The sequence below is a fragment of the Pelophylax lessonae genome (genome assembly GCF_965119305.1).
Source record: "Pelophylax lessonae genome assembly, chromosome: 1".
Classification (NCBI taxonomy): domain Eukaryota; kingdom Metazoa; phylum Chordata; class Amphibia; order Anura; family Ranidae; genus Pelophylax; species Pelophylax lessonae.
The window spans coordinates 449850361-449876844 of NC_138768.1; the positions used below are offsets into that span (position 1 = coordinate 449850361).

Here is a 26484-nt window from a genome sequence, read left to right on the forward strand (position 1 = left end):
AAAACATCCTATGATTATATTGCATCAACAATCATATTTCATTGAAAGCTGGATTTGGATTATTTGACACTGGTTTAAATACACCATGCACCAGAAATGATGCAACAGAAACATGAAAGAAGTCATGTTGATGGTTGTCATTGGTAATACAGAATACCTTTCACTTTATGACACTGTCATAAGGGGCCACTACCTTAAAATCACATGTTAGTATAGCTCAGCACAGCGTGTTAAAAAGCGAAAGGCCTGAATGTACTTCATGTTGAGGCCGATATCTCATTGCTTAAAATGCAAATGATAAGCCTGACAATGGTGCCTTTACTCACCTCTTTCAGTCTTTCCATGTCTTTGAGGTAGAAACCAATGTAGAAAAGACTCAAATAGGAATTTACAAACTGGAACTGGAGACAAAGAAACATGAACTTACTAGCTTTACACACACAGTTGTTGCCCTTTAAATCTAAACTCCTACCACTTTTCAAAATAACATTCGAGCTCCCCTAAAGTATATTATTATAGGTCTATTAAATTATAGTTAGAAGAAAATAAGCAACTTCTAGTCCCTTCTATACATCCCATAAAAGGCTCTGACTCCATGTCACAGGTGAATCCCCTATGTTCTAACAAACCCACTTTTCTAACATAATACTTACTAAAACAATTTTGATGATTAGATGTTTCTCATAGGCACTCTGTAAACGATAATTTTCTGCAAGCACAACAAAATAAGAGGTAAGGAAAGGTGCCAAGACCAGCAATCTGTCACATCAGCAACAAAAAACAAAAAAAAAAAAAAAAAGTGCACTGTAACAAGGTATTCCAAAAAAAAAAAAAAAAATATATATATATATATATATATATATATATATATATATATATAGTGCTCTAGCATATTTTTAAAAGGCTGCATCAGTTGGCGTTGTAACTAGACACCAAAGATACAAGGGGAGTTTGTCTCTGGTTATAAAAGATTTACAAGTTAAAAGATTAAGGCCGGGTTCACATATGGGCGGCCGCGGGTTCGTGCCTGGGGTCCAGTACTCCTGTTCTGTCCAAAGCTCTGCCTGAACCGGGCCTCAAACATGCACAGAACCCTTTTGCAACCCACTCCTTGGCTGCCCCCGACCTGTGTGAACTGGCTCCATTGTGAGCCAGTCACACTCGCATGTCATGCAAACTGGATGCGGGGAAACCCACATCCAAATAGCACATATGTGAACCAAGCCCAAGTTTTCCACAGTTGCTCTCCACCCATCCCACCCAATATACCTACTTTACTAATTCTAAGATAAATATAAGCCAATTATTTTTCTCTAATCATGGAAAAATTGTCAGGCCAGTAGGTTTACTATACAGCAAACTCTGTTAGAAGAAATGCCAAAATCAGGTTTAAATGTTTTATAGCTTACTAGAGTTGAAGAAATGATACACTGTCCATAGGTTAGATTGTTTACTAACTTCAAACTGCCACCAAATGTGCATTAAAGGTTTAATAAGTTAATGTTTTACATAAACAGCCCTATTCAGACAAGGGGCCCCAGTAGTTTTAAAGTTAATGTAACATTTGTTAAAAATATTCATGCAAATGCCATATTCTGTGGGCCTGGTCAATCACACATGAGAACTGTCCGAAATACACCTAATGTTTTTAAGTCCTGGCTTATTTCAAAGACATGGGATACAACAAAATGGCTGCTGAGCAATATTCTTTGAGGACAACTAAAGTAATAATCTCTTTATTTGTCCTTGCAGAAGGCAGCTTGGTAGCCATTTTGTTGTAACCCAGGGTATGAGAATCCTAGTGAAGATGTGCAACCAGAGAGTCTTTACTATGAAACAGAGAAATCACACTGCACATGCCCAGCTTTTGAATCAGGAAAAATGCTCTCTCCAGCAATGTTGGGGATGAGCACCCAACTGTGGTGTCTTCTAAATAAGCCAGAACATAGGACTGAGAACATTGGAAGTATTTCAGTCAAGCTTCTTGGTTGACCGAAAAGGACAACAGGTATGGCATTGGCAGTAAACAATATTTTTACAAACAGCACAGTGTGTTTTAAACTACAGGGCCCCTTGTTTGCTGTGGCCAGTTTATGTAAAAGGTGAACTTAGCCTTTAAATAGCTTTTTCTTTGTGAATCTTAACATCTAAGTATACAGACATTAACAGAAGCATGAGTCATTCTAAGCAATGAAATATTTGAAAACAGCAGAGACCAGCTTTAGGTAAGTCCAAAGTGGGGGATGGCGAATGACACCAAATTTATATGGAGGTAGCAGTTGCAGAAAAGGGACAGCTTGACTGCTGCTCTAGGAAGTAAACATTCTATTTTCCCAAAAATAATATATACATTTACTTGAAATGGTGAGATGATATACAGTACTGTATACAAAGATAAAGTAATGAAACGGAAATGTATTTATAAAAGTCAATATACCCATATCATTTAACCAGTACGCAATCTTCCTGTACACCTCATCACAAGAACTAACTATAATGGCCAAGAGGATCTTGGGGAAGAAGCGAACGAACCGTGGGAGCTCTCTTATACTAAGAACGAATTCCTGCAAAAGAAAAGAACATGAGAATAAGTGATATCCAGCTGATTGCTCTGCAAATATCCACTCTATCATTATAACAATGTTAAAGTGATATTAAAGTCTGTTTTTTTTTTTGGTTGAAAAAAAACCAACATATATACTTACCTGCTCTGTGAAGTGGTTTTGCAAAGAACAGCCCAAACCTTCCTCTTCTTGGGTCCCCCGCCGGCACTCCTGGCCCCTCCCTCCTGCCGAGTGCCCCACAGCAAGCAACTTGCTATGGGGGCACCCGAGCCGAGCCGCTGCTGTGTGTCTATTTAGACATGGAGCCAAGGCTCGGCACCGCCATTCTCTCTTCTCATTGGCTCACTGACATTGACAGCAGCAGATGCCAATGATGTGTTCCAGCCAATCAGGACAGACGAGGCTCTCGTGCAACATCGCTGGATTAAGATGGGGCTCAGGTAAGTATTGGGGGGTCTGCTGCACAGGTTTTTTTTTTTTTTTATCTTATTGGATAGAATGCGTTAGGATAAAAAACCTTCTGCCTTTAGAACCACTTAAGAACATCATGACTGGGAAACTAAAAAGCTGGTTAATTCAGATCCCAGGTTTTCTTTACTGAATTCTCTAACTTCTAATAGACAATTGTAAATAAGAGTATTGTGGATGATGTACTGAAGTACTACTAAAATAAAGCAACTATCTTATGTATTTATACATTTCCCTTTTTTTTTTTTATACATTTCCCTTTTTAATACACTAAAGGGAGATTTAAAAAACATATTTTATTTATTTTTTGTCAGCGCTTTAGAAATTTTTGTTATACTGTACACTGTCAGTAAGTGGGGGGGGGGGGGGAGTCTCTCTAACAGAGCCCCAAAAAAGCAGTGAAAACCAGACCAGAGGGCCCTTCCTCATTTTATCCACAACTTGGTTGGATGTATAGATTAATGCTTATCTAAACCCAATAGCCAAAAAAAAAAAAAAAAATGCATATATTACAGCACCTCAGTACTTAGATGCGGTGGTTGAATCAGTTTCCTTTTTTTAGACTTTTTTCACCTTGTGATTCTCCCAACAACAGACTTCCTGTACAAAGCTGACAACGCTCATTGTATCTATGGAGGAGCAACATTGTGACCCAGGCAGCACTCCTTATATAGACGTATAGACTACAAACACCTTCCCCTCTCCTTATCTCCATTACATAGAGAGGCATTGCTTTGTGGTTCACAGAAGATAGTTGAAAAAGCTGATACAAGTTGTTTGAGATTTCAGTTCACACACAGAAAGTTACAAAAACACAAGATTTCTGATAGGATCAACAGCTTCTTTGCTGTACTTCGAAAAAAATGTACTTCGCTTGAACAAAAGGAAACGAATGCAGCCACCAAATCTATGGATTGATACACTGCAAGATATTATGGGTTTAGATATAAGATCATAAAAAATATCTTCAATATCATATAAAATATCTTCAATAACATACAGTGATCAAACATAATTTGTGATGTAAAGGATTTTGCTAACCTGCAGCTCAAAGCAAGCAAGCATCACAATAAAGACGAAGCAGAGACAGAACATGCAGATAGGCAGACTGACACAGGACTGGAACAGAAGACGCTTCCATGGGGGGTAGTAGAACTCTTCACAGTTTGTCACTGGACTGATTCTTTTGACACCCTATGCATGATAAAAAGGGGAAAAAATTATCCATCACAGAAAGCAAACAACAATATAGTAAATAGACTTTTTAGAGCCAGTTCACACTGACGCAATCCGACTTCCGGGGGCACCGCTGTGCACCGCGACTTGCAGGGACTTCACATAATGGAAATCTATGCAAGTCGCTCCCAGGTCGCCCCCAAAGTAGTACAGGACCCTTTTTCTAAGTCGGAGCGACTTGTGTCGCTCCTATTCGAAAGGGTCCTGTACTACTCAATGGACCGCAACCTACCGCGACTTGTCAGGCTGACAAGTCGCCTGACAAGTCGCCCTAGTCTGAATAGGCTCTTAAGCTAAAACGCATCATTACAAATTATGAAGCAGATAAACGTTTACTCAAAATGCATTATCATCCCTTACCCTAAACTGCGGTCGGGGCTCCTCAATAAACTCAGCAGGGGTATCCAACGTCCCCCACTTGTATGCCAGTTCAGCCCCTCTACGTTTCCAGCCTTCCAGAAACAAGGTAGCCCAAATAACATTGAAGAGAGCGAAGACCACACAGCAAATATCTCGACTGGTCTAAGGAAAGAAATTCAAAATGAAAAACAATACAAAATGAAGAACATGAGCACAGCAGAAGAAAAAAAAACAAAAACAAAAACATGAATTTCATGGGCAAAAAAACGGAATTTTTGTAAAATCTTACCTGTAAAATTCCTTTCTCTGAGTCCTCCGACAGTCGCCGCCTCTTCATATTCGTCACATATGGGGTATTAGACTTTGCTCCGAAGGAGTAGCTAGGCAACAGAATATGTTAACAATAAAGCTTTAACATATCCCACCCTCAAGGGGTGGTCCCCTCAGTCAATACCCTCCTACTTCCTGCAACCATATCTCAGTTTTAGTGGAATAGCAGTAGAGTATACATTCAAACCCCAAAAGAGGGGCGGGGGCGGCGACTGTCGGAGGACTCAGAGAAAGGAATTTTACAGGTAAGATTTTACAAAAATTCCGTTTTCTCTTATGTCCTCCGACAGTCGCCGCCTCTTCATATTCGTCACATATGGGGACGTCCCAAAGCAGTGCAAACATGAGGGGTGGGAAACGCATCCGCGCCGAAAGGCAACGCAGTCTCCACATCAAAGAAAGGAACCTTACCAAAGGAAGGAAACCAGCTGGGCAACAGCAAAAATAAGTGCTCAACAGGAGCAACAACCCAGGAAAAGACAAAAAACCAGGGGATACAAAACTTATCCCAACAGCCAGGAGTCCCCAACAAGGGACCCTAGGGAACAGCCGCACTAAGAACCTTGCGGCCAAAGGAAGCATCCGCCGATGCCTGAACATCTACTTTGTAGAATTTTGTGAAAGTGTGTACGGTCGACCAAGTCGCCGCCTTACACACCTGGGCTACAGAAGCCCCATGACGACAGGCCCAAGACGTACTCAGAGATCTAGTAGAGTGCGCCTTCACAGGCACAGGGGGAACCTTCCCCTGCAAGGCATAGGCCTGTTCAATGGTCTGCCTGATCCATTTGGCAATGGTAGAGGCGGAAGCCGCCATGCCCTTCCGAGGACCCTCTGGAAGAACAAACAAGGAGTCCGTCTTTCGAAAAGACTCAGTCGATTTAAGGTAAACCCTAATCGCCCGAACAACATCCAGAGAATGTAGTCTCACCTCCTTTGGATGTTTAGGCTTCGTGCACAACGAAGGCAAAACAATATCCTCGTTAAGATGGAATTCCGAAACTCGTTTCGGCAGAAAAGAAGGATTAGGTCGCAAGACCACCTTATCCAAATGAACAACCAGGTACGGAGACTTGCAGGACAAAGCCGCCAGTTCCGACACTCTGCGAGCCGAAGTGATCGCCACCAAAAAGGCGACCTTTTTGGACAACATAGACAACGATATCTCCCTGATCTGTTCAAAAGGAGCACGTTGTAACACAGACAGGACTAGATTCAAGTCCCAAGGGGGCAAAGGATCCCTCCTAGGAGGAACCAGATGCCGCACACCCTGAATAAAAGTGCCAACCAAGGAGTTGGAAGCCACGGGACGTTGAAACAGAACGGCCAGCGCAGACACCTGACCCTTTATCGTAGCCAGCGCCAAACGCTGATCGACACCCGTCTGAAGGAAAGACAGCACACGGGAAACCGAGTACGTGCGGGGTGAAAACCCCCTGGACTCACACCAGGCAAAATAGGCCTTCCAAGTACGGTAATAAACCTTTCCCGAGGAAGACTTCCTCGCGTTGATCAAGGTATGAACAACCTCTGGAGAGAGACCCTTCTCCTTCAGGACCTCGGTCTCAACAGCCAGGCCGTCAAAGCCAGCGACTGTAAAGCAGGATGGTAAATCGGTCCTTGAGACAGTAGATCGTCCCGAAGAGGCAGACGCCAGGGGGCGTCGACCGCCAGATTCACGAGGTCTGTGTACCAGGACCGGCGAGGCCAGTCCGGTGCCACAAGAATCACCGTGCTGCGTTCCGAGTGTAACCTGGGAAGGAACCGGGACAGCAACTGAATCGGTGGAAACGCGTACATCAGCCTGTACTGATGCCACGGGGCCACTAACGCGTCCGACGCGTCTGCCCGAGGGTCGCGCGTCCTTGCCACGAACCTCTTCACCTTGTAGTTGAGGCGAGACGCGAACAGGTCCACATCTGGAAGACCCCACTTCGCGCACAACATCTGGAAGACAGCCGGGTGGAGAGACCATTCCCCCTGATCCAGGGTCTGGCGACTCAGATAGTCCGCCTGCCAGTTCTCCACTCCCGGAATGTGAACCGCCGTTATCGCCGGGACATGAGTCTCGGCCCAAGACAGAATGTCGGCCACTTCTCGAGCCGCTCGGGCACTCCTGGTGCCCCCTTGGTGGTTGATGTAGGCCACCGCCGTGGCATTGTCCGTCTGCACCCGAACCGGGCAGCCCTGCAGCCGGTCCGTCCAGCGATGAAGACAGAGCCTTATCGCACGCAATTCCAGAATGTTGATCGGGAGGGAAGACTCCCCCTCCGACCAGGTCCCCTGGGCGGACAGAACGCCCAGAACACCACCCCAGCCCGACAGGCTGGCATCCGTGGTGATTATCGTCCACGAGATCGGACGAAACGACTTGCCCCCGGACACCAACGGGGACTGGAGCCACCACAGAAGGTTTTCCCTGGTGCGATGACTCAACGAGATCTGAAGATCCAGAGATTGAGGTCGCCCGTCCCACTTGGACAAGATCTCCGCCTGGAGACCCCGCGTGTGAAACTGCGCGAAAGGAATCGCCTCGAAAGCCGAGACCATCAATCCCAGACATCTCATACACGTCCGCAGAGACGAGTTCGGAACGTCCCTGAGGGACCTGACTTCCTCCTGAAGAGTCCTGAGTTTGCCTTCCGGCAGGAAGACCTTCGCCTGCACCGAGTCCAGTATCATTCCCAGATAGGGAAGACGAACCGACGGACTCAGTGTCGACTTTGGAACATTTATCGTCCAACCGAACTCCTGCAGAGTTTGCATCGTGACAGACAGGTCCTTCTCCAGACCCTGACTGGTCGCAGACCGAATCAGAATGTCGTCCAGATACCCCAGGACAGAAATGCCCTGGGCTCTCAATAATGCCAGAACCGGTGCAAGCACTTTGGTGAAGACCCGCGGAGCCGAGGCGAGCCCAAAGGGCAACGCCACGAACTGGTAGTGATCCTCCGCAATGGCAAATCGAAGGTATCTCTGATGACCCTCGAATATGGGGATGTGAAGATACGCATCCTTCAAATCGATGGAGGCCATGAATTCCCCCGGAACCAGGGCAGCCACCACCGAGCGCAGGGATTCCATGCGGAACTTGCGAACCCGCACAGAGCGGTTCAGAGCTTTCAAGTCCAGAATTGGACGAACCTTGCCCTCCTTTCTGGGCACGGTGAACAGATTGGAATAAAACCCCCGAAATCTGTCCCGATGAGGCACCGGAACCACCACTCCCTGAGCCCTCAGGTCCCGCACCGCCAGGTGCAGATCCCGCAGGCGCTCTGGAGACAGTTGTAGATTTGAGGGAAAAAATCTGCTCTCTGGCCGAGAGAGAAACTCGATCTTGTAACCAGATCGAACGATTTCCAGAACCCATCTGTCCCGCACACGGGCCAACCAGGGCTGAAGAAAACCGAGCAAGCGTCCCCCCACCCCAAAACTGGGTGAGGGCGCCCCTTCAGGCCGAACTGTTATGGGCCGCAGGTCCGGATTGGCCGGACTTCTGTTTCCCAGACCAGGGTTTCTTCTGAGAGCCCTGGCCCTTGAACGGTTTGCCCTTGTAGTGCGGCCGAAAGGCACGAAAGGACCCCTGAGGGGGCCGAAAATGAGCATGCTTCTTCCCAGAAGCCCCCTTAGCCTTGGGGAAATGGGGCAAGAGAGTGCTCTTACCCCCGGTAATCCCCTTAATCAACACATCCAGGGACTCCCCAAAAAGGCGAGACCCATCATAAGGCAGATTGGCTAAGGTTTTACGTGAAGATTGGTCCACCGACCAACATTTCAACCAAACCAGGCGGCGAGACAACACCGCCACGCTGTGCACACGCGCGGCCAACGGAATCAGGTCCAGGTCCGCATCACACAGATACATGACACCCTGGTGGATCTGATCCACCATATCCAGGGTCGCCGCCGAGGCCGAATCGGCCACTAGGACGCGCCTAAGCATCTGCGTCCAACTTGCGATCGCCTGGGCCGCCATGAGAGAAGCAAACAGAGCCTTAAGCATAGAACCCGTAACAGAATAAGTATGACGGGCAAGAGACTCCAGTCTCCTATCCGTGGCATCACGGAAAACAGGGGATCCCTCTGCAGGGATCGCAGTGGCTTTGTTCAAAACCGCAATAGCATGATCCACTGGCGGAGGCACACACCACCGTTCATCAGTGGCAGGCGAGAAAGGATAACGCAGCTTAAATTTACTTGGTACCGCAAAAGGCTTGCGCAAATCGCGCCATTGGTCCTTAACAGCGCGCTGAAAATCAGCATTGCAGGGAAAAACCTGCGGCGTCCTGCGTTTTCTCTGCGTCCCATAAGCCGCCAAGGCAGCTGGGGGACACACCTCGTCCTGCAAACGTAGCGTCTGCTTAATGGAAGCAATCAACTCATCCATGATTGCAAGCTCTTCAGGCGAGCCAGGGGGAGAATTATCAACCCCCTCAACTTCAGCCTCTACCTCAGACCCCACTAGATCAAGAGAGGAGCGGGACCCCGATAGGGGGGTCCCCGCCAGAACAGCCCCATCACCTTCACCCTCAGAATCAGAGGACAGAGCAACTCTGGGCCGTTTAGTAGATTGAGCAGCCACCAGCATTTGCACCTGTGCAGCAAGGCCAGCCACAATAGTGGCCAAATCCCCCCCTGGGGGGGAAACAGCGGTCCCCTGGCTTTCCACCAATACTGTGGGAAACTTGCCCTCCTGAGAATCCATTGCCCCTGTATGCCAGACAACCAAGGGTTAACTGCCCCCTTACAGCAAGCGCGGCAAGCGCAGCCCACCGCACCACACTCAGGCACAATGAGACCCCCACAGGGAATATACAGACTGAATACAGGCAATGGAACACAGGAATAGAAGGATAAAACCTGAGGAGACTCCGCTGCTGCTGCTGCCTCGATCGGTGCTTCCAGGAGAGAGGAAGTGATGCTGCCAGGGCGCTCTATGTAAGCCTATGGAGGCTACAAGAAAATGGCCGCCGTGCATGTAAACCATGCGGCCGGAGCGGGCGCCGGTAAAATGGCGCCGTTTGGCGCCGAAATCGCCGCTCCACAGTGCATAAAATCACACACAATATTATCCCATAATATGGATACATGTTAGATCGCCGCAGCGATCGCTGTATATGCCCCAACATGCCATTAAAAACATGCCCCACAGCACACAGCTCCTCACACTGCCCAGCCTGACATACTCAGTGTCATACAGCTCCCCCCCCCCTTGCAGCCCACAGCATGCAGCCGAGATATAGGGAGACAAGCAGTGTGATTAAAGGCAGGTTACACAGTCCCAGACTGAGACCCCCCCCAGACAGACAGGTCCCCACATAGATACACTTACCTCACATGGCGTGGGGAACCCGCACAGGCGAACAAGCCGCTGCACATGAGGCAGGGAGAGTCGCAATTCAAGACGCACACAATGGCGGTTCAGAAACCGCACAGCGTCCGGTGAGGTAGCCACCTCACCAATCATCCCTGCACCGAACAGGGATGGGTCGTTCACCGTGCCAGGAGCGTTACCTGGCTGAACGCTCGATGGCAGACTGGGAAGCCACTGACCCACGACCTGCGACCAGGGGGATCAGCCCGAGACCCAGTCCGCATGATCCTCTTCGTCCGAAGAACTAACTAATGCTGACAAAAATAACAGCTAAGTAAAGGTAGAGAGAAAACTCAAACAAAATATCAAAAAGAAGAAAGAGTCTGGGACAAAAAGTCCCAGCACAGAGAGAGCCAGCCACTCCTGACAAGCTAGACATTAAAACTGAGATATGGTTGCAGGAAGTAGGAGGGTATTGACTGAGGGGACCACCCCTTGAGGGTGGGATATGTTAAAGCTTTATTGTTAACATATTCTGTTGCCTAGCTACTCCTTCGGAGCAAAGTCTAATACCCCATATGTGACGAATATGAAGAGGCGGCGACTGTCGGAGGACGTAAGAGAAATTTAGTTTTGCTCTCAACATTGTTACTTGTTTTAAGGTGAAACTCCAGCCAAACAGGTATTTATATGCATACAGTATTTGCCCTTTTAAGTGCCAATAGATTAGTAATTTTGGTCAGCCATTCTTGTGATACACACCTTTGCTAGTCAGTAGATTTTCCTAGTTTAATATTACGGATTCCTGGGCTATGTGGTTTGTAGATCAGCTGCATCCTCATTGCACAGTAGTGATGCTGCTGCTTTAAGATCCAATGAGAAGGCCTTAGGCAGGGAGGTAGTATAGGAAGCTTTATTGCTGAACCAGGAAGATTGTTTAGTCTAGACCTATTCAGGAGAGACTAAATTTTACTAAAATTGCTGCACACAAAATTTGGTGCAGCTGTGCATAGTAACCAATCAGCTTCTAGGTTTTATTGTCAAAGCTTAATTGAACAAGTCGTTGTTAGAAGCTGATTGGTTACTGTGAACAGCTGCCCCAGATTCTTTGTGTACCAGTTTTAGTAAATCAATCCCTTTGTGTCATTTGTCTGGCAGCACAGTTTGAAATATGTGTGAAAATCGAAAGGCTGCCTCAGGATAACATGCTTAACGAAATTGCCCAATCCTACCAACTACACTATTGCTATAATAATATAATAGTGCATATTATTATCCAAGTGAGTATTTTGACCAAATCATTTTTATGCATATTTTGCAACTCCAAGCTATATAAACTCAAATGCTTATTGGATTTAAGCATATCAGGTGATGTGTATTTGTGTAATGAGGAAAGGTGTGGCCTAAGGAAATCAACACCCTATATCAAGGTGTGCATAATTATTAGGCAGGTTCTTTCCTCAGGCAAAATGAGCCAAAAAATTAGATTTTTGTCTTAATGTAAATTTTTTTTCTCTGATGTTCATTGACGGACACCGCTCCACATCTTCTTGACTGATGGGTTTATGCTGCTCTCCATAGGAGTAGGACACTAGGCAGAAAAAAAATTGACCACGCCTATAGGGCAGTCCCAGGGTGTATACTCCCCACTTCCTGCTATAGGACTTCAGTTTTATAACAAGCAGTGTCAGAAGAATATAAAGCCCAACTCAATAGAGGGGCAGGTGCTGTGTCTGTCAATAAACATCAAAGAAAAGCATATTACGGTAAGACAAAAATCCAGTTTTCTCTTTCGTTCAATAACAGACACAGCTCCATATCTTCTTGACCAATGGGACATCCCAAACCAATGTCAATATGAGGGGTGGGAAAAACACAGAAAGAAAAAATAAATAATTCCCAAAGGCTAAACATAGCCAATCAGGCAAAACAAAAGCTCAACCAGGAACAACTGGAGCTCACCTGACAAAAATAACAAATCCCCCCTAAGGCTCGGGTCACACTATTGCGATGCGGGAAGGCTGCGAATTCGCAGCCTTTTCCCGCATCGCACACGCACCCCCGGCAGTTCACACTGCCATATGCGATACGCTGGGGGTGTCAATGTAATCTTAACGACACCCCCAGTTTGATCGCATATCGCAGTGCGATCGTGCAGTTCGCACAGGATGGGATCGCACAAGTGTGAACCGCTGTGCGATCCGATCCTGATGCGGCTGCAAAAATGCCTCCTGTGCGTGTTTGCACCGGGTGCGATGCGAATTTAGCCATACAAACTGTATGGCTAAACTCGCACCGCACAGCTGATCGCATGTAATGTCGGAGCAGTGCGCTCCGACATTACATGCGAACCCGGCACTCGCATGAGTGTGAACCGGGTCTTAAAGAGGACTAAACCTCTCCAACAGCGGCCTGCGGCCACATCCACCTTTAGAATTATGTGAAAGTGTGCATAGACGACCATGCGGCTGTCTTGCATATCTGCATCACTGACGCCTGATGACGGAAGGCCCAGGAGGCACTAAGCGCCCTCGTAGAATGCGCCTTAACAGGGCAGGATCCTGACCCTTAATGGAACAAGCCTACACCACCGTCTCTGATCCATCAGGAAATGGTAGCTGCAGACGCGGCCATTCCCTTACGGGGTCCATCCGTAAGGACAAACTGAGAATCAGATTTCCGGAACGACTCAGTCGCCGCCAGGTACACCCTGATTGCCCGAACCACATCCATATGCTTAGGACACAGAAGGCAACACAATGTCTTCATTTAACCACTTTAGCCCCAGAGGATTTTGCTGCTTAATGACCAGGCCCTATTTTGCGATTTGGAGTTATTTTAACGGACAATTGCGCGGTCGTGCGACGATGTACCCAAATAAAGTGGACGTTCTTTTTTTCCCACAAAAAGAGCTTTCTTCTGGTGGTATTTGATCACCTGTGCGATTTTTCTTTTTTGCGCTATAAACAAAAAAAAAGCGACAATTTTGAAAAAAATATATATATATATTTTTCACATTCTGCTATATAACATTCCCCAAAAAAATTTTAAAAATCAAAATTTTTTACATTTTAGGCCAATTTGTTACATATTTTTGGTAAAAAAAAAAAAAATCGCAATAAGCGTATTTTGATTGGTTTGCGCAAAAGTTATTGCGTCTACTAATTACGGGAAAGATTTATGTCATATTTGTTTTTTGTTTTTTTACTAGTAATGGCAGCGATCTGCAATTTTTTGTGGGACTGCGACATTGTGGCAGACATATCGGACCCCTAACTGACATTTTTTACACTTTTGGGGGTACCAGTGACATTACTACAGTAATCAGTGCTAAAAATATGCACTGTTACTGTAAAAATTCCATTGGCAGGGAAGGGGTTAATACTATTAGTGATCAAGGGGTTAAATGTAAGCCTAGGGGAGTGATTCTAACTGTGGCAGGATCACATAGCCTCTGTGATCACTTCAGGGAGAATGACAGACGGCTGTGTTTACATCAGCCATACGTCCTTCTCTGTCAGCCGGGGGAGATTGCCATCGGAGCCGCCTGTCACACGCACTGGCTCCCCGGCTGGCAAGTGGGGGCGGGAGCACGCCGGTGGCGGCGTACGCTCGCCCCCTAGAGTCTTCTAAGCGAGCGACGTAGTACTATGTCAGCTTGCCCAGGAGCGGCCACCTGCCGCAGTAAATCTGCGGTGGGCGGTTGTCAAGTGGTTAAATGGAAACCAGAGACGACTTTAAGAAGCAACGACTGACAGGTACAAGGCATCACCTTGTCTCTGTGAACCACCAGGTAAGGTGAACGACAGGACAACGCAGGCAGCTCCGACACCCTGCGTGCAGAAGTAATAGCCACCAAGAAAGCTACCTTCTGTGTCAAAGTGAGCATAGGAATCTCAAAAATATTTTCAAAGGGCGGTTTCTGAAGAACCGAAAGCACCAAATTGAGGTCCCACGGAGGCAACCTAGACCTCACCGGGGGACCCAGGTGGCGGACCCCCTGAACAAAGGTTTGAACCAAGAAATTTGTGGCCAATGGGCGTTAAAAGAAAATCGCCAGGGCCGATATCTGGCCTTTGATGGTACCCAAGGTCAAAACGCTGATCTACACCTCTTAGGAGAAACTTCAAGACACGAGACACAAGAAGGAAACCCCCCGAGACTAACACCAAATAATGTACGCCCCTTCAGACTCGATAAAGCTTCCTAGAAGTAGATTTTCTAGCTTTTAACAATGTAGGACTCACCTATTTAGACACCCCTCTATCCTTCAACACCTGGCTTTCAATAGCCAGGCCGTCAAAACCAGCAACTGTAAAGCATGATGGAAAAGCGGTCTTTGAGCTAACAGATCTTCTTTGAGAGGGAGTCTCCAAGGGACATAGGCGACCAGCAGTACTAGGTCTGCGTACTAGGACCTGCGAGGCCAGTCCGGTGCCACTAGACCAGAATCTCTTCTGCCTCGATCCTTCGCATAAGTCTCGGCAGAAGAGTCAGCGGAGAAAATGCGTACATTAGACGATATTGGCTCCAAGGCGCTACAAGAGCATCCGTGGCATCGGCCAGAGGATCCCGAGACCTTGCTATGAACCTCTGCACCTTCCTGTTGAGACGAGAGGCCAACAGGTCCACATCTGGAGTCCCCCACCTGAGGCACAGTGGACGAAACACCTCCTGGTGGAGAGACCATTCTCCCTAATCCAACTTCTGCCGACTGAGGTAATCCGCCTGCCAATTTTCCACCCCTGGAATATGCACGGCAGAGATGGCTGGAACAATGCCTTCTGCCCATCTTAGAATGCTGGCTACTTCCCAGGCTGTTCTAAGGCACTTTTGGTGCCCCCTTGATGATTGACATATGATACGGCTGTGGCATTGTCCAATTGAATCCTCACCGGGCGCCCCTGCAGACAATCCGTCCAATGAATTAGACAAAGCCTGATCGCCCGAATTTCCAGGATACTGATCGGCAGACTGTACTCCTCCCGAGTCCAAACCCCCTGAGCCGGATCCATACCCAAGACACCTCCCCATTCAGAGAGGCTGACATCCGTTGTGACCCCTGTCCAGTATAGGGGGAGAAAGGATTTTGCCTGACGAAGCGCCAGAGATCGGAGCCACCAGATTAGGGATCTCCTTGTACTCCGGCTCAACAGAATCAGATTGTCTAGAGCCTGTGGATTCTTGTTCTATTTGACAAGGATCTCTTTCTGTAGAGACCTGGTATGGAACTGAGCAAATGGAACTGCCTCGAAGGTGGAGACCATCAGGCCCAGCACTTGCATGCAAGTCCTGAGGGATGATCGCCAGCTGGACAACAGAAGCCGAATCGCATCCTGCAACTTCTGGAGTTTGATCTCCAGAAGAAACACCCGGCTATCGTGTCCAGGGTCAGGCCCAGATAGTCCAGTTTTGTGGACAGAACCAGAACAGATTTTTGGAAATTCAGTTTCCATCCGAACTCATGCAAAGTTCACACCAAAATGTCCAGATTGTCTTTCAGGGCCAATACTGGGGCCAACACGTTTGTAAACACTCGAAGAGCCGAGACCAAAGGATAATGCCACAAATTGATAGTGCTCCTCTCCCACAGCAAAGCGACAAAAACGCTGATGCCCGACATATATTGGGATATGAAGGTAATCGTCCTTGATATCGATAGAGGCCAGAAAATCCCCTTGATGAAGGGATGCCACCACCGTGCTAATGGATTCCATTAGAAATTTCTGAACCCGCACAAAGCGTTTCAAAGCCTTGAGATCTAGAATGGGACAGACCTTGCCTTCCTTCCTGGGAACAGTAAACATGTTTGAATAAAACCCCTAAAAGCATTCAGATTCCAGAACCTGTACGATGACTTCCTGTGAAAGCAGATCCTGTACCGCCTCAAGAAGACCTTGTAGACGATCTGGGGACAAACGCAGATTGGAAGGAAAGAATCTTGCCAGAGGCAAGGACCGAAACTCAATCTTGTACCTAGACTGAATCAAATCGTGGACCTATTTGTCTTGAATCCAGGAGGTCCATGGATCTGAAAAGAAGCAAAGCTGCCACCCCACCCCAAGTACAGGTGAGGGCGCCCCTTCAGGCAGAAGCGGGCTTGTCTGAGGTCCTGGAGGGGCACACTCTTGACTTACCCAGCCAGGGCCTCTTGGAACCCACTGCGGGGTTACAGGTGGATTTTGATCCCTGGTCCTTACATCCCGAAGGACAAAAGGATCATTTACTGACTGAGAAGAAAGAACCACGCTTGCGACAAGTCTCTTTACTCCTTGCAGACTGCAGAAGCATAGTACTCTTACCTCCTGTAAGACTCTTAATGATCCCCTCCATGGAAGCTCTGAACAAGTGGTCTCCTACAAAAGGGAGATCAGTCAATACCTTCTTGGAAGCCTGGTCCGCAGACCAGTATTTCAGCCATATCTTGCGGTGCAGAGTCACTGCTGTCACGGACACCCTGCAGGCTAAGGGGGCTGCATCCAGAGAGGCATCACAGATATACTGCAACCCCTGGTCCGCCAGCTCTGTCAGGTTAGGAGGAAGTTGTCAGCTTAGCCCATTACATTAATGTCTGTGAAACCAAGGTTATGGCAAACACTGGTCGCAGAATGGAACCGGCCATGGTAAAAAGGTATTATACCAGATATTCAGCTCTCTTGTCAAAGGGGTCATTAAAAGACGGATAGTCCTCTAACGGAAGGAGGGTGGCTTTATTCAACCTGGAAACCCGAGAGTCTACCACGGGTGGTACTGTCAGCTTCTTTAGCAGGGACTTTTCAAACGTATACCTTCCAGCAAAGCACTTAGGGACCCCGACAGTGTGTTTGAGGAAACCCCACTGACTTGCGACAATGTTATCAAAATAGGTGGGAAAGGGGAATACCTTTGCCGCCTTGGAGGTTCTGCGGGTACCAAACCGCACCGTCGCAGCAGACGCAGTAGTAGCTGCGTTCTCCAATTTTAAAGATTCCCCCACTGATACAATCAATGCATCCACCAGCGCATTTTCATGCGCTTCTAACAAGCTATCACAACTAGATGCTTCTAACAAGCTATAACAACGGAAATATAGGGCTTCAGATATTTGCTCTACAGATGATCAGGAAGAGGTCTTCTGCAGTGGTGGAGAGATCACTTTTAAGGGATTTAACCCAGCCTGCCATAGTTTGACAGATAAATTCAGCTACAAATGGCAAAAAAAAAAACCTGACAGGGGTTTACTATTTTACTATCCAAAATGGAAAAAAAAAAGTTTTGCCTAGATATCCAAACAGCAGTCTGATTCTGCAGATGTAAAGTAGTTCATACAGCATCAACTAGAGCTGGAATGGTCCCTGGCAGGGGCGTAACTAGAACCTTCAGTGCCCCAGTGCAAGAAACCATTCAGGGTCCCCTGTGACCCTGGTCTGGGCTCCCCAATGATGGCAGAACACCAGGGCTTGGTCGCAAGTGCAACCTTGGTAGCTCTACCACTGGTGTTGGTCATTTTTTACCAATTTATTTTATGCATTTCATTTTTTTTTTACTTTTTTATAAAATTATTTTTATTATTATTATTATTTTAGGAGCCCCACTGGGGGCTTTGGTGAAATATCAGTGATCTAAACAGACCTATGATGTCCCCCCTTTGAGACAGAGAAAGTAGATCGAGGACACAGCCCTCAGTCTCCACCTCTGCATTATCAGCTGCACAGAATGAATGGACAGGAATAGCTCTGTACAGAGCTTCCTGTTCATTCACAAACCGAAGCATAGTAAACACAGTTATGAAGCGTTTTCTATGCTTCAGTTATGAATGGACAGAGTCAGTGATTGGTACGGATCACTGACTATTTAATCAGACAAGGAAGGGGCCGGTAAATGATACATTTAATGGCCCCCCTCCCTGCTCTCCGTCCTGAAAGCATCCCCCACAGCAGCCGGCAGGAGAGGGGAGAGGGAAACCCAACAGCACTGTGGGGGATGCAGCAGAGAGCACAGGAGTCCCATCACAGCGGAACCCCCCACCCCCCCCCCCCCCAAGTCCTCCCCCCTCCCAAAGCACCTCCCAGCACACATCCTCTTACACCCCCCCTTTCCCCACTACTCCTCCAGATGGATATTCCTATTAACTGCCATCCCACCCCCGTTACTCTGTCCCCCTGATTATCAGTGCGGCTGTTGCAATGTAATGTCCCTCCTCCACGGTGGCTCCTCCTACTGTCTGTGAACTTCAGTGAAGTCTGTGTGCAGGCGGTTGGCGGTGAGACATTCCGGATGCCACAGAGGGGGCAATCGCTAGTTTGGGACCTCAGGCACCCCGCAAGATAGGAGGACAAGTGAACTGGGTTCACACACTAGCTGACACAGATAGGCAAGTAAACGAAACTCAGTGCCAAATTCAGCATAGATTGCCTTATGCTTGCGCCAGCGACCTTTGCGACCCTGGTAGTTCTGATACTGGTCCCTGGTATGTCTAACATAATGGCAGGAGCCTAACTCCTCAAAAACATCTTATCAGAGATAGACTGTGGGGGACGCCAAGTCACGCCAAGTCAGAGATGGTCACTGCGACCAGTGGCTAAACCTCCTAAGGCCATGGGGAAATCAGCGACTCTGCAAGGGAAGGAGAAGGAGCATGTTTCTGACAACCAATGGAAATTGTTAATGGGGTCACCAGTTGCAGCTGGACTGTCCCATAGGTGCCTAGATGCAGACATCTATTGACCTTGTGGCGGTAATTCAACTAAGCTTAGGATATAAAGGTAAGTGAGGTTGTGAGGTACTCACAAACTCACATGCAAGATAATAGCACTGCAGCTCAATCATGTAATCAGGGCCGACCAGCTCCGTTTCCACTCACCCTGCCTAAATGCGGTCTCCACCTCACAACACGAGTCCTTCTATGTAGATAAGTCGGCAACCAGATGAGGATAAAATAAAATTTCTCTTTATTTCATCCAAGGAGTACACCTGTTCGAAACCGAGCCAACACGAATGCTTTTCAGCCTATAGCCTATCAAGGTCTTACTCATAGTTAGACTATGAGTAAGGCCTCGATAGGCTAAAACACGTTAGGACTAACAAACTCAGCGAGCCATACTCATAGTTAGACTAACTAGGAGTAAGACTTTGATAGGCTAAAACACAAAAAAACTCAGCGAGCTGGTGGTCGAAGAGGGTCTGATGGCCAGAGATGATTAGTGACACCGTAGACGGGCAGCAGGAATAGACCAGAGATGGGAATCCCTTATGGGAGTTTTGCAAAGCAGGAGCAGAAGTGGAGGGAAAGAGCGCATGGAGCCCACGTGTGCAAAACTCCACCCATGGATGACTTTACTCAGTCCCCCAGCATTAACTTCTTCTACAGGTAAACCAGCAAGGAACTCAAAAAAGTGCAAAGAAACCAAATCAGCCTACTCACAGAGACAGGGCAAGTGCTGAAGCAATGTCAACTGGTATGGACCTGAAAAGCGCCTTGTGGCTAACTTGTTACTAAAACAGGGTCTGGAAAGCACCTAAAGCAGAACTCTGCTGGGAAGTGCTGGAAGGCCACTTCATATGGCACTCTGAAGCTAGGCTAAGGAAAGATTGATCCAGATAGCCGTCATAATGAGACCAGCCCAAACAGCATGGCACCAAGGAATCTTGGTTGAAGAAAAAAGCTTGAAGAAGAATTGAAGAAAAAGCTAGCAAAACTAGTTTGACCTTTCCCAGAAAAGCAGAAGAAAATATCTCTATTCTAGGACACCAGCAGAAAACTGAGGCATGATGGGTAAAAGGAGGGATTATCCTGGGCTGGTTTACAGATTTTTGTTCTTTACTGGTGTCCAATCCTCCTGTAGGCAGCAGTGCAACCTGACAGTAAAAGGCTGAGTCCCTCAATGGTCAAGAAAGAAATTTGGATTTTTTTTTTTTTTACATTGACTTCCTCACAGCATTGGTTGAGATTAGGCAGCATTGATTTGCAGGTTAGTAGGACACCTGGACATCTATCAGACCAGCACATATAAAGCACCAGATCAGTTGCCTCTTTACCGCTGCTCTCTGTTGTCATTTAGAGAGAACACCATTAAATCCAAAGATAATTGGTATTAGTAGCGTAGACAAAACTTAGTCGGGGGCAACAATAAGATTGTCCCATAAAATATCAATCCACAGAACATGCACAGTCCACCAGATAGGATAGAATGTCTTGACAGAGTCTATATATCAGTCGATAGGCTTATATTTGAAGATCAGACCCACAGGAATCCCAGTGTACAGCCGAGACCACCTCACACTCCTTCACCACTGTGCAAACAAATAGAGTGCAGATGGTAACTCACCAGAGGCCAATGCCTACCCACTCTCAAGGATAAGGCAAAAAGGCATAATAAATGATCTCCACAATGGCCTGGCTCCTGGTTCCTGTATCCAGCGCTGATCAAAAATGGCATCCACTGTGGGTCCTTTATGCTAGTACACACCCCTCTCCTCAGCTCCTCCACGGTCTCCCAATAGATGGCAACAGTTTGGGGAAAGAACAAACAGAAAGGCCCGCACTAGTGTGATACTGTTTAAAACTCCAATTTTATTATCCCTTAAAAATTCACTCACAAGAATAGCTGATGAGAATGCAGTCAAATAGAATATAGGGGGTCACTCACGGATGATCCTGGCTCCCTTCACCCGCTCCACGCTGGTGTAGACTTCCAAACCGCTCCGCTACTCACCCCTGGACACTTACGGTTGCAGTATGGTCACGCCCTGATGCTTTTCGTCATTTCCGACTTTGTCAAAGGGGAGTGACCATACGGCACAGCTCACCGGATTTAAAGCACCGCATCCACACAGCCGTGGCTTAAGTGATGATCACCTAGGCGGTCCCTGCTCCACATATATGTGTATAACAATGGGCAGTAATACGTACCCCATATCCAAGGGAATGATCTTACTCAAGTAAAATCCCTGGGAGACAGATAAAATTACTACCAGCACCTTTAACTCTTTGATGATCAATCCTACATATATATGGCTGTCATCAATACACAGCATATACCACACAGAGGCATATAACTGTAGCCACTCAACTGATCAATAATAATTGTAGCCACTCAACTGATCAATAATAAAGCAATCAGTAATAAGGCCTTGCAGCGCGATGCGGATACATAACATCAATAATACAAAAAACAACCAAAGTGAATACATATTACCGTATATACTCGAGTATAAGCCGAGTTTTTCAGCATGTTTTTTCATGCTGAAAATGCCCCCATCGGCTTATACTCGAGTCACTGGCTTCACTGTGTTTTTAAAAATGGCGCTGCTCGGTGCCGACGTGTCACTGCACATGTGCCGCATGCCCGGAAATAGCCGAACGTGTTCGGGCTTTCCCGAGCATTGGCGGCGCATTTGCCGTGACGTAGTATTGGCGCCGGGCGGCGCGATTTTTAAATCGAAAGTGGCTCACCGACAGGTAAGTGAGACTCCTCCGCAGCCCCTGCATTTCCTCATGCAGTGCTGCGGGCATGGTACGGGACATTCTCCTGTACCATGCCCGCAGCACTTCATCTCCTGTGCCATGCCTGTACATACTGTGCCAGGCCTATACCTACTGTGCAATGCCTGTATATACTGTGCAATGCCTGTACCATGACCTGTGCCATGCCTGTACCATGACCTGTGCCATGCCTGTACCATCACCTGTGCCATGCCTGTACCATCACCTGTGCCATGCCTGTACCATCACCTGTGTACTGACCTGTGCCATGCCCTTACCATGACTTGTGCAATGCCTATACTATGACCTGCGCCATCTCCTGTACCATGCCCGCAGCCCCTGTTTTGTGTCTTGTAGTGGTCCAGTTGGGTCCAGTAGCTGCTGCATTTCCCACCTTAGGCTTATACTCGAGTCAATAAGTTTTCCCACTTTTTTGTGGTAAAATTAGGGGTCTCGGCTTATATTCGTGTCGGCTTATACTCGAGTATATACGGTAAATAAAAATGAGCTGAAACACGACTAAATGAAAATTCACCCCACATAAAAATGATAAATAATAAAAAAAAAATTACAAAAGAATATTGAGACAAATAGCACACCTAATTAATATTAACATTGTCTCAATATAAAATTCATTCATTATTTTGTAAAATTCTTAAAAACAAACAATGCCAAAATGCACAAAAGGTAATGCATTAAATTAAATTAAATTAAATTAAACCCTGCATATCACAGGAGGTTTTAAAGATGATGTATAACCCATCCTTGATATTATAAATGACAGAATACTCAGGAAACTAAACAAGGAAGAGTGAACCGCTAGTCTATCGCTCTTCATAGACTACTGATCACTAATGAAGCAGTTTAAATCTAGCTCTATGTTCAAGCCTCTGGGGTCAAGGATCATCTCTGTTGTCATTACAGCTATTGGTTTGCTACCAGGGACAGGCTGAGTGATGCAGACAAGAACAACACACTCCTGTGCTAGAGTCAGCTGACTGTGTAGTGTCACAGTTGCCTGGTCAAATCGTGGATAATCTCAAATGCCTTGCTGCCCTCTAGGACTGGGGTAGTCCTGACAGTGCCGTGAGAATAGAAAAAGAAAAAGAGGGCGCACTGGCCTAGAGCATTTTATTAAAAGATTTATTAAAAAATATGAATACAATTATAAAGATGTCTACTAGCAAACATAAGTTAAAAAACACACTCGTCAGGCCACAGGTGTGGTTATCTCTCATTGGTTGCTCGAATCACCAAACCTAGGAGTGGGGGGTCCTGGATGAGACCCCCTCAGGCTGATGTGTTTCCAAGGACTGGCCTCCTTCTTCAGAGCTAGTAGTTTTCTACCAGGGACAGGCTGAGTGATGCAGACAGCAAAACCAAGAAGGGGAGGTAAGGCTTACGTAAAACCCACCAATATCCTCTGTTGGTGATCCTTCTGCTCTGTTGTAATACTACTCACAGTAAAGCCGGCTATAGATGGGACCGGCCAAGATTCTAACCATGTATGGGTAGGCTGGTTGTACCTAGATTGATTGATTGATTAACTTAGGTACAACCAGCATGTCAGATTTTTCATGCAATGCCAGTGGCTATAGCCACTAGCAATAATCACTGTGTGTTCACCTGGTAGGGACGGCTCCCACGGGACAACACAATAGCTCCACGGGACGAATTCCCCCCACCAACACTGACTGCGTTGATGAGGGAGGTCGAGCGATTTTCATTCCTGCACCATCTATGGCTGGCTTAAAGGAAGAGTTTCGTTTTTTTTGGAATCATACTTACCTAGTTTGATGCAGCACCGGCCTGATGCTGCATCTGTCCCCCGTCAACCATAAGGTGGAAAACTGAGCGTTGAAACCCCACTGATCGCTCGGTTCTCAGTGCTCCATGAGCAAAGAGCTGGTGACGGCTCCCCTTTCTTCACCTCCTATGCTGGGCTATGGCTGTGGAGGGGACAGGAGCAGCTGACTCAGGCTCTCAGCGGCTTACTGAGAGGCTGAGCTGGGTGCCAGTCCAGGTATCTGGGTGGATCCCAACTATATGGTCACGATCTTTCCCCAGCCTGGACTGGCTCGGTGACATCAGCTGACAGCTGCTGAAAACGGCTCACAGAACTGCAGAATGAACTGCACTCCTGTGATCCATAGGAGGAGCACAGCCAAACGAGCTTTGGCTGTACTTCTTCTTTAAGACTATAGGGGGACAGCGAGGCAACGCATCACACTGCACAGTAAGCATTTCCTCTTGGTAGTTCACATACAATCATTTGGCAGGAGAATAGTAGGAGTAGAAGTAAAATGATCAGTTATTATGAAGAAGCTATGGTTGGTACTAGAAAAATATAATAAATGTTTTTTTCCTGAAGCTTAGCTTTAAATTGCCCTTTCAATTAGATCCTTTAGTTAAATTTAGATCTTTAGCAAGCCAGATCCACAGAAGAACTGCATTATCTAGCCAAATAAAGGAGCTTTTGATGGTTTGTTTGACCAGCTAAAGATTTTTCACTTCCAAAAATTGATCTTGAGGTCTCTTTGAAACACAGATCTTAAAGACACAAAAGTAATAAACGCTGAAAGGGATGTATTTTCTTCCCAACATACAGTTAAGGCAAAAAAAAAAAATGAGGGAAAAGGGTTATTTCTAAGAATTAACTGTCATTGCTTATTGAGTTTAAAATCATATGTGCGTACATTATCCCTTATATAACCTTGCTATTTTTGCAGAGGTTGGTCAGCTATGTTATTTTTTGTTCAAAATGTTATTCCTTGCCTGGTCAGATTCAGTGAAAAACCAGAGCATCATTCCAAAAACAGCAGGGTAGACCAACGATGATGTGTAGAATCCAAGCCACGAAAAATACATGGAAATCTTCACCCCAAAATACTCACAGATTTCATCTGTACAGAAAATAAAAACATATATTACAAAACATACCACCAAAAAGTACACTTTCTTAAAAAGAGCAAATTAAAAAGGAGATCTATGGTCAGTTATTTCATAACATCAACATTGTATTAGCAATTTATACAATAGTTATTTTTGATAATACAATATAAGCTACTTGAAATTAAAAAACAATGAGGAAATTAATATATTATTTTAAATTTTCACCATGTGTATGCTGTAATTACCTCTAAAAAGGTCACTGAACTTGAAATGTAGGGCAATCCATAAATAGGATTTTTATAGCATAATAAATACTTCCTGCGATAAATATGTGTCATTGCTCATTTATTTTCTTTAGCCTGGCATAATCTATTGTTTCCTGCAAGTATTAGCTTGTCTTTGAAATGCCTCTGATATATTCAGCAAACATGCATTTTCTAAAAATGTCTCAATGAGTCAACAGTGGTTTAAGTGTATGTCCAGCCCTAACTTTTTTTGTTTTTGTTTTTTTTTGATAGAGCGCAGAAGGATTACAACCCTTGTCTGCTTTTTTTTTTTTTTTTTGGGCCCCATTTTAGATTTTTCCCCACAACTCCTGACCCAGTAACCTGGTAGGATGTGAGAGAAAATAATCTGCGACAAGGACAAATACATAAAAAAAAAAAAAAGCTGACAGTAGTTCTACTCTTCCCCTACTCTACTAAGAAAAAGAAAAAAACGGTGAAACAATTTTCACCAAAACAGGTTGTGAGGCAGAAGCTCTCGAGTGAAGTCCCAGAAAGCAAAAAGCTTATAAGAGGTTCTAATCCATCTTCACTCTATCAATAACTGAAAATAAGAGTGTGTGTGGACATACACGTTAGGCAAAACCACTTTGATAAGGGCATTGATGCCACAATGTTATATAATGGCATACAGTGGATATAAAAAGTCTACACACCCCTGTTAAAATGTCACGTTTCTGTGAAGTAAAAAAAAAATGTGAGACAAAGATAAATCATTTCAGAACTTTTTTCCATGTGACCTATAAACTGTACAACTCAATTGAAAAACAAACTGAAATCTTTTTTTTTTTAGGAGGGGGGAAGTAAAAATTAAAACTAAAATAATGTGGTTTCATAAGTGTGCACACCTTCTTATAACTGGGGATGTAGCTGTGTTCAGAATTAAGCAATCGCATTCAAACTCATGTTAAATAGGAGTCAGTACACACCTGCCATTATTTAAAGTGCCTCCGATTAACCCCAAATAAAGTTCAGCTGTTCTAGGTCTTTCCTGACATTTTCGGAGTCGCATCCTACAGCAAAAGCCATGGTCCGCAGAGAGCTTTCAAAGCATCAGAGGGATCTCATTATTAAAGGGATCAGTCAGGAGAAGGGTACAAAAGAATTTCCAAGGCATTATACATACCATGGAAGACAGTCATCAAGTGGAGAAAATATGGCACAACAGTGACATGACCAAGAACTGGATGTCACCACAAAATTGATGAAAAGACGTGAAGAAAACTGGTCAGGGAGGCTGCCAAGAGGCCTACAGCAACATTAAAGGAGCTGCAGGAATATCTGGCAAGTACTGGCTGTGTGATGTGACAACAATCTCCCGTATTCTTCATATGTCTGGGATATGGGGTAGAGTGGCAAGACAGAAGCCTTTTCTTACGGAAAAAAAAAAAAAAACATCCAAGCCTGGCTAAATAAAATAAAATGAGGATCTCTATAGTGTAATAAGTAAAATAAGGCTTTAATGAAAACAATAGTCACTTACAATTAAGTAGGAGACAGCAGATGTAACCTAGGAGCCAAACCGAGGGGTCCCAGGAAGATAGCGGCCATAAATTCCGAAGTTCCGGTCTC

General features: G+C 45.9%; 1 protein-coding gene across 5 annotated transcripts in view; it reads right to left on the reverse strand.

Annotated features, from left to right (window-relative positions):
* ANO8 (anoctamin 8) overlaps positions 1–26484 on the reverse strand; it is a 168119-nt gene that overhangs the window by 33610 nt on the left and 108025 nt on the right. For 4 of the 5 annotated variants that reach the window (XR_014225598.1, XM_082265895.1, XM_082265894.1 and 1 more), the window contains exons 7-12: positions 24512–24639; positions 4629–4790; positions 4074–4226; positions 2438–2564; positions 654–709; positions 327–401 (exon numbers count right to left, since the gene is read on the reverse strand). Coding sequence is in view for 4 of the 5 variants with exons in the window: in XM_082265895.1 (XP_082122021.1) it covers positions 327–401; positions 654–709; positions 2438–2564; positions 4074–4226; positions 4629–4790; positions 24512–24639 (701 nt within the window). In the remaining variant the exon portion in view is untranslated. The remainder of the gene's footprint in view (positions 1–326; positions 402–653; positions 710–2437; positions 2565–4073; positions 4227–4628; positions 4791–24511; positions 24640–26484) is intronic. The other variant, XM_082265893.1, reaches the window with a different exon arrangement.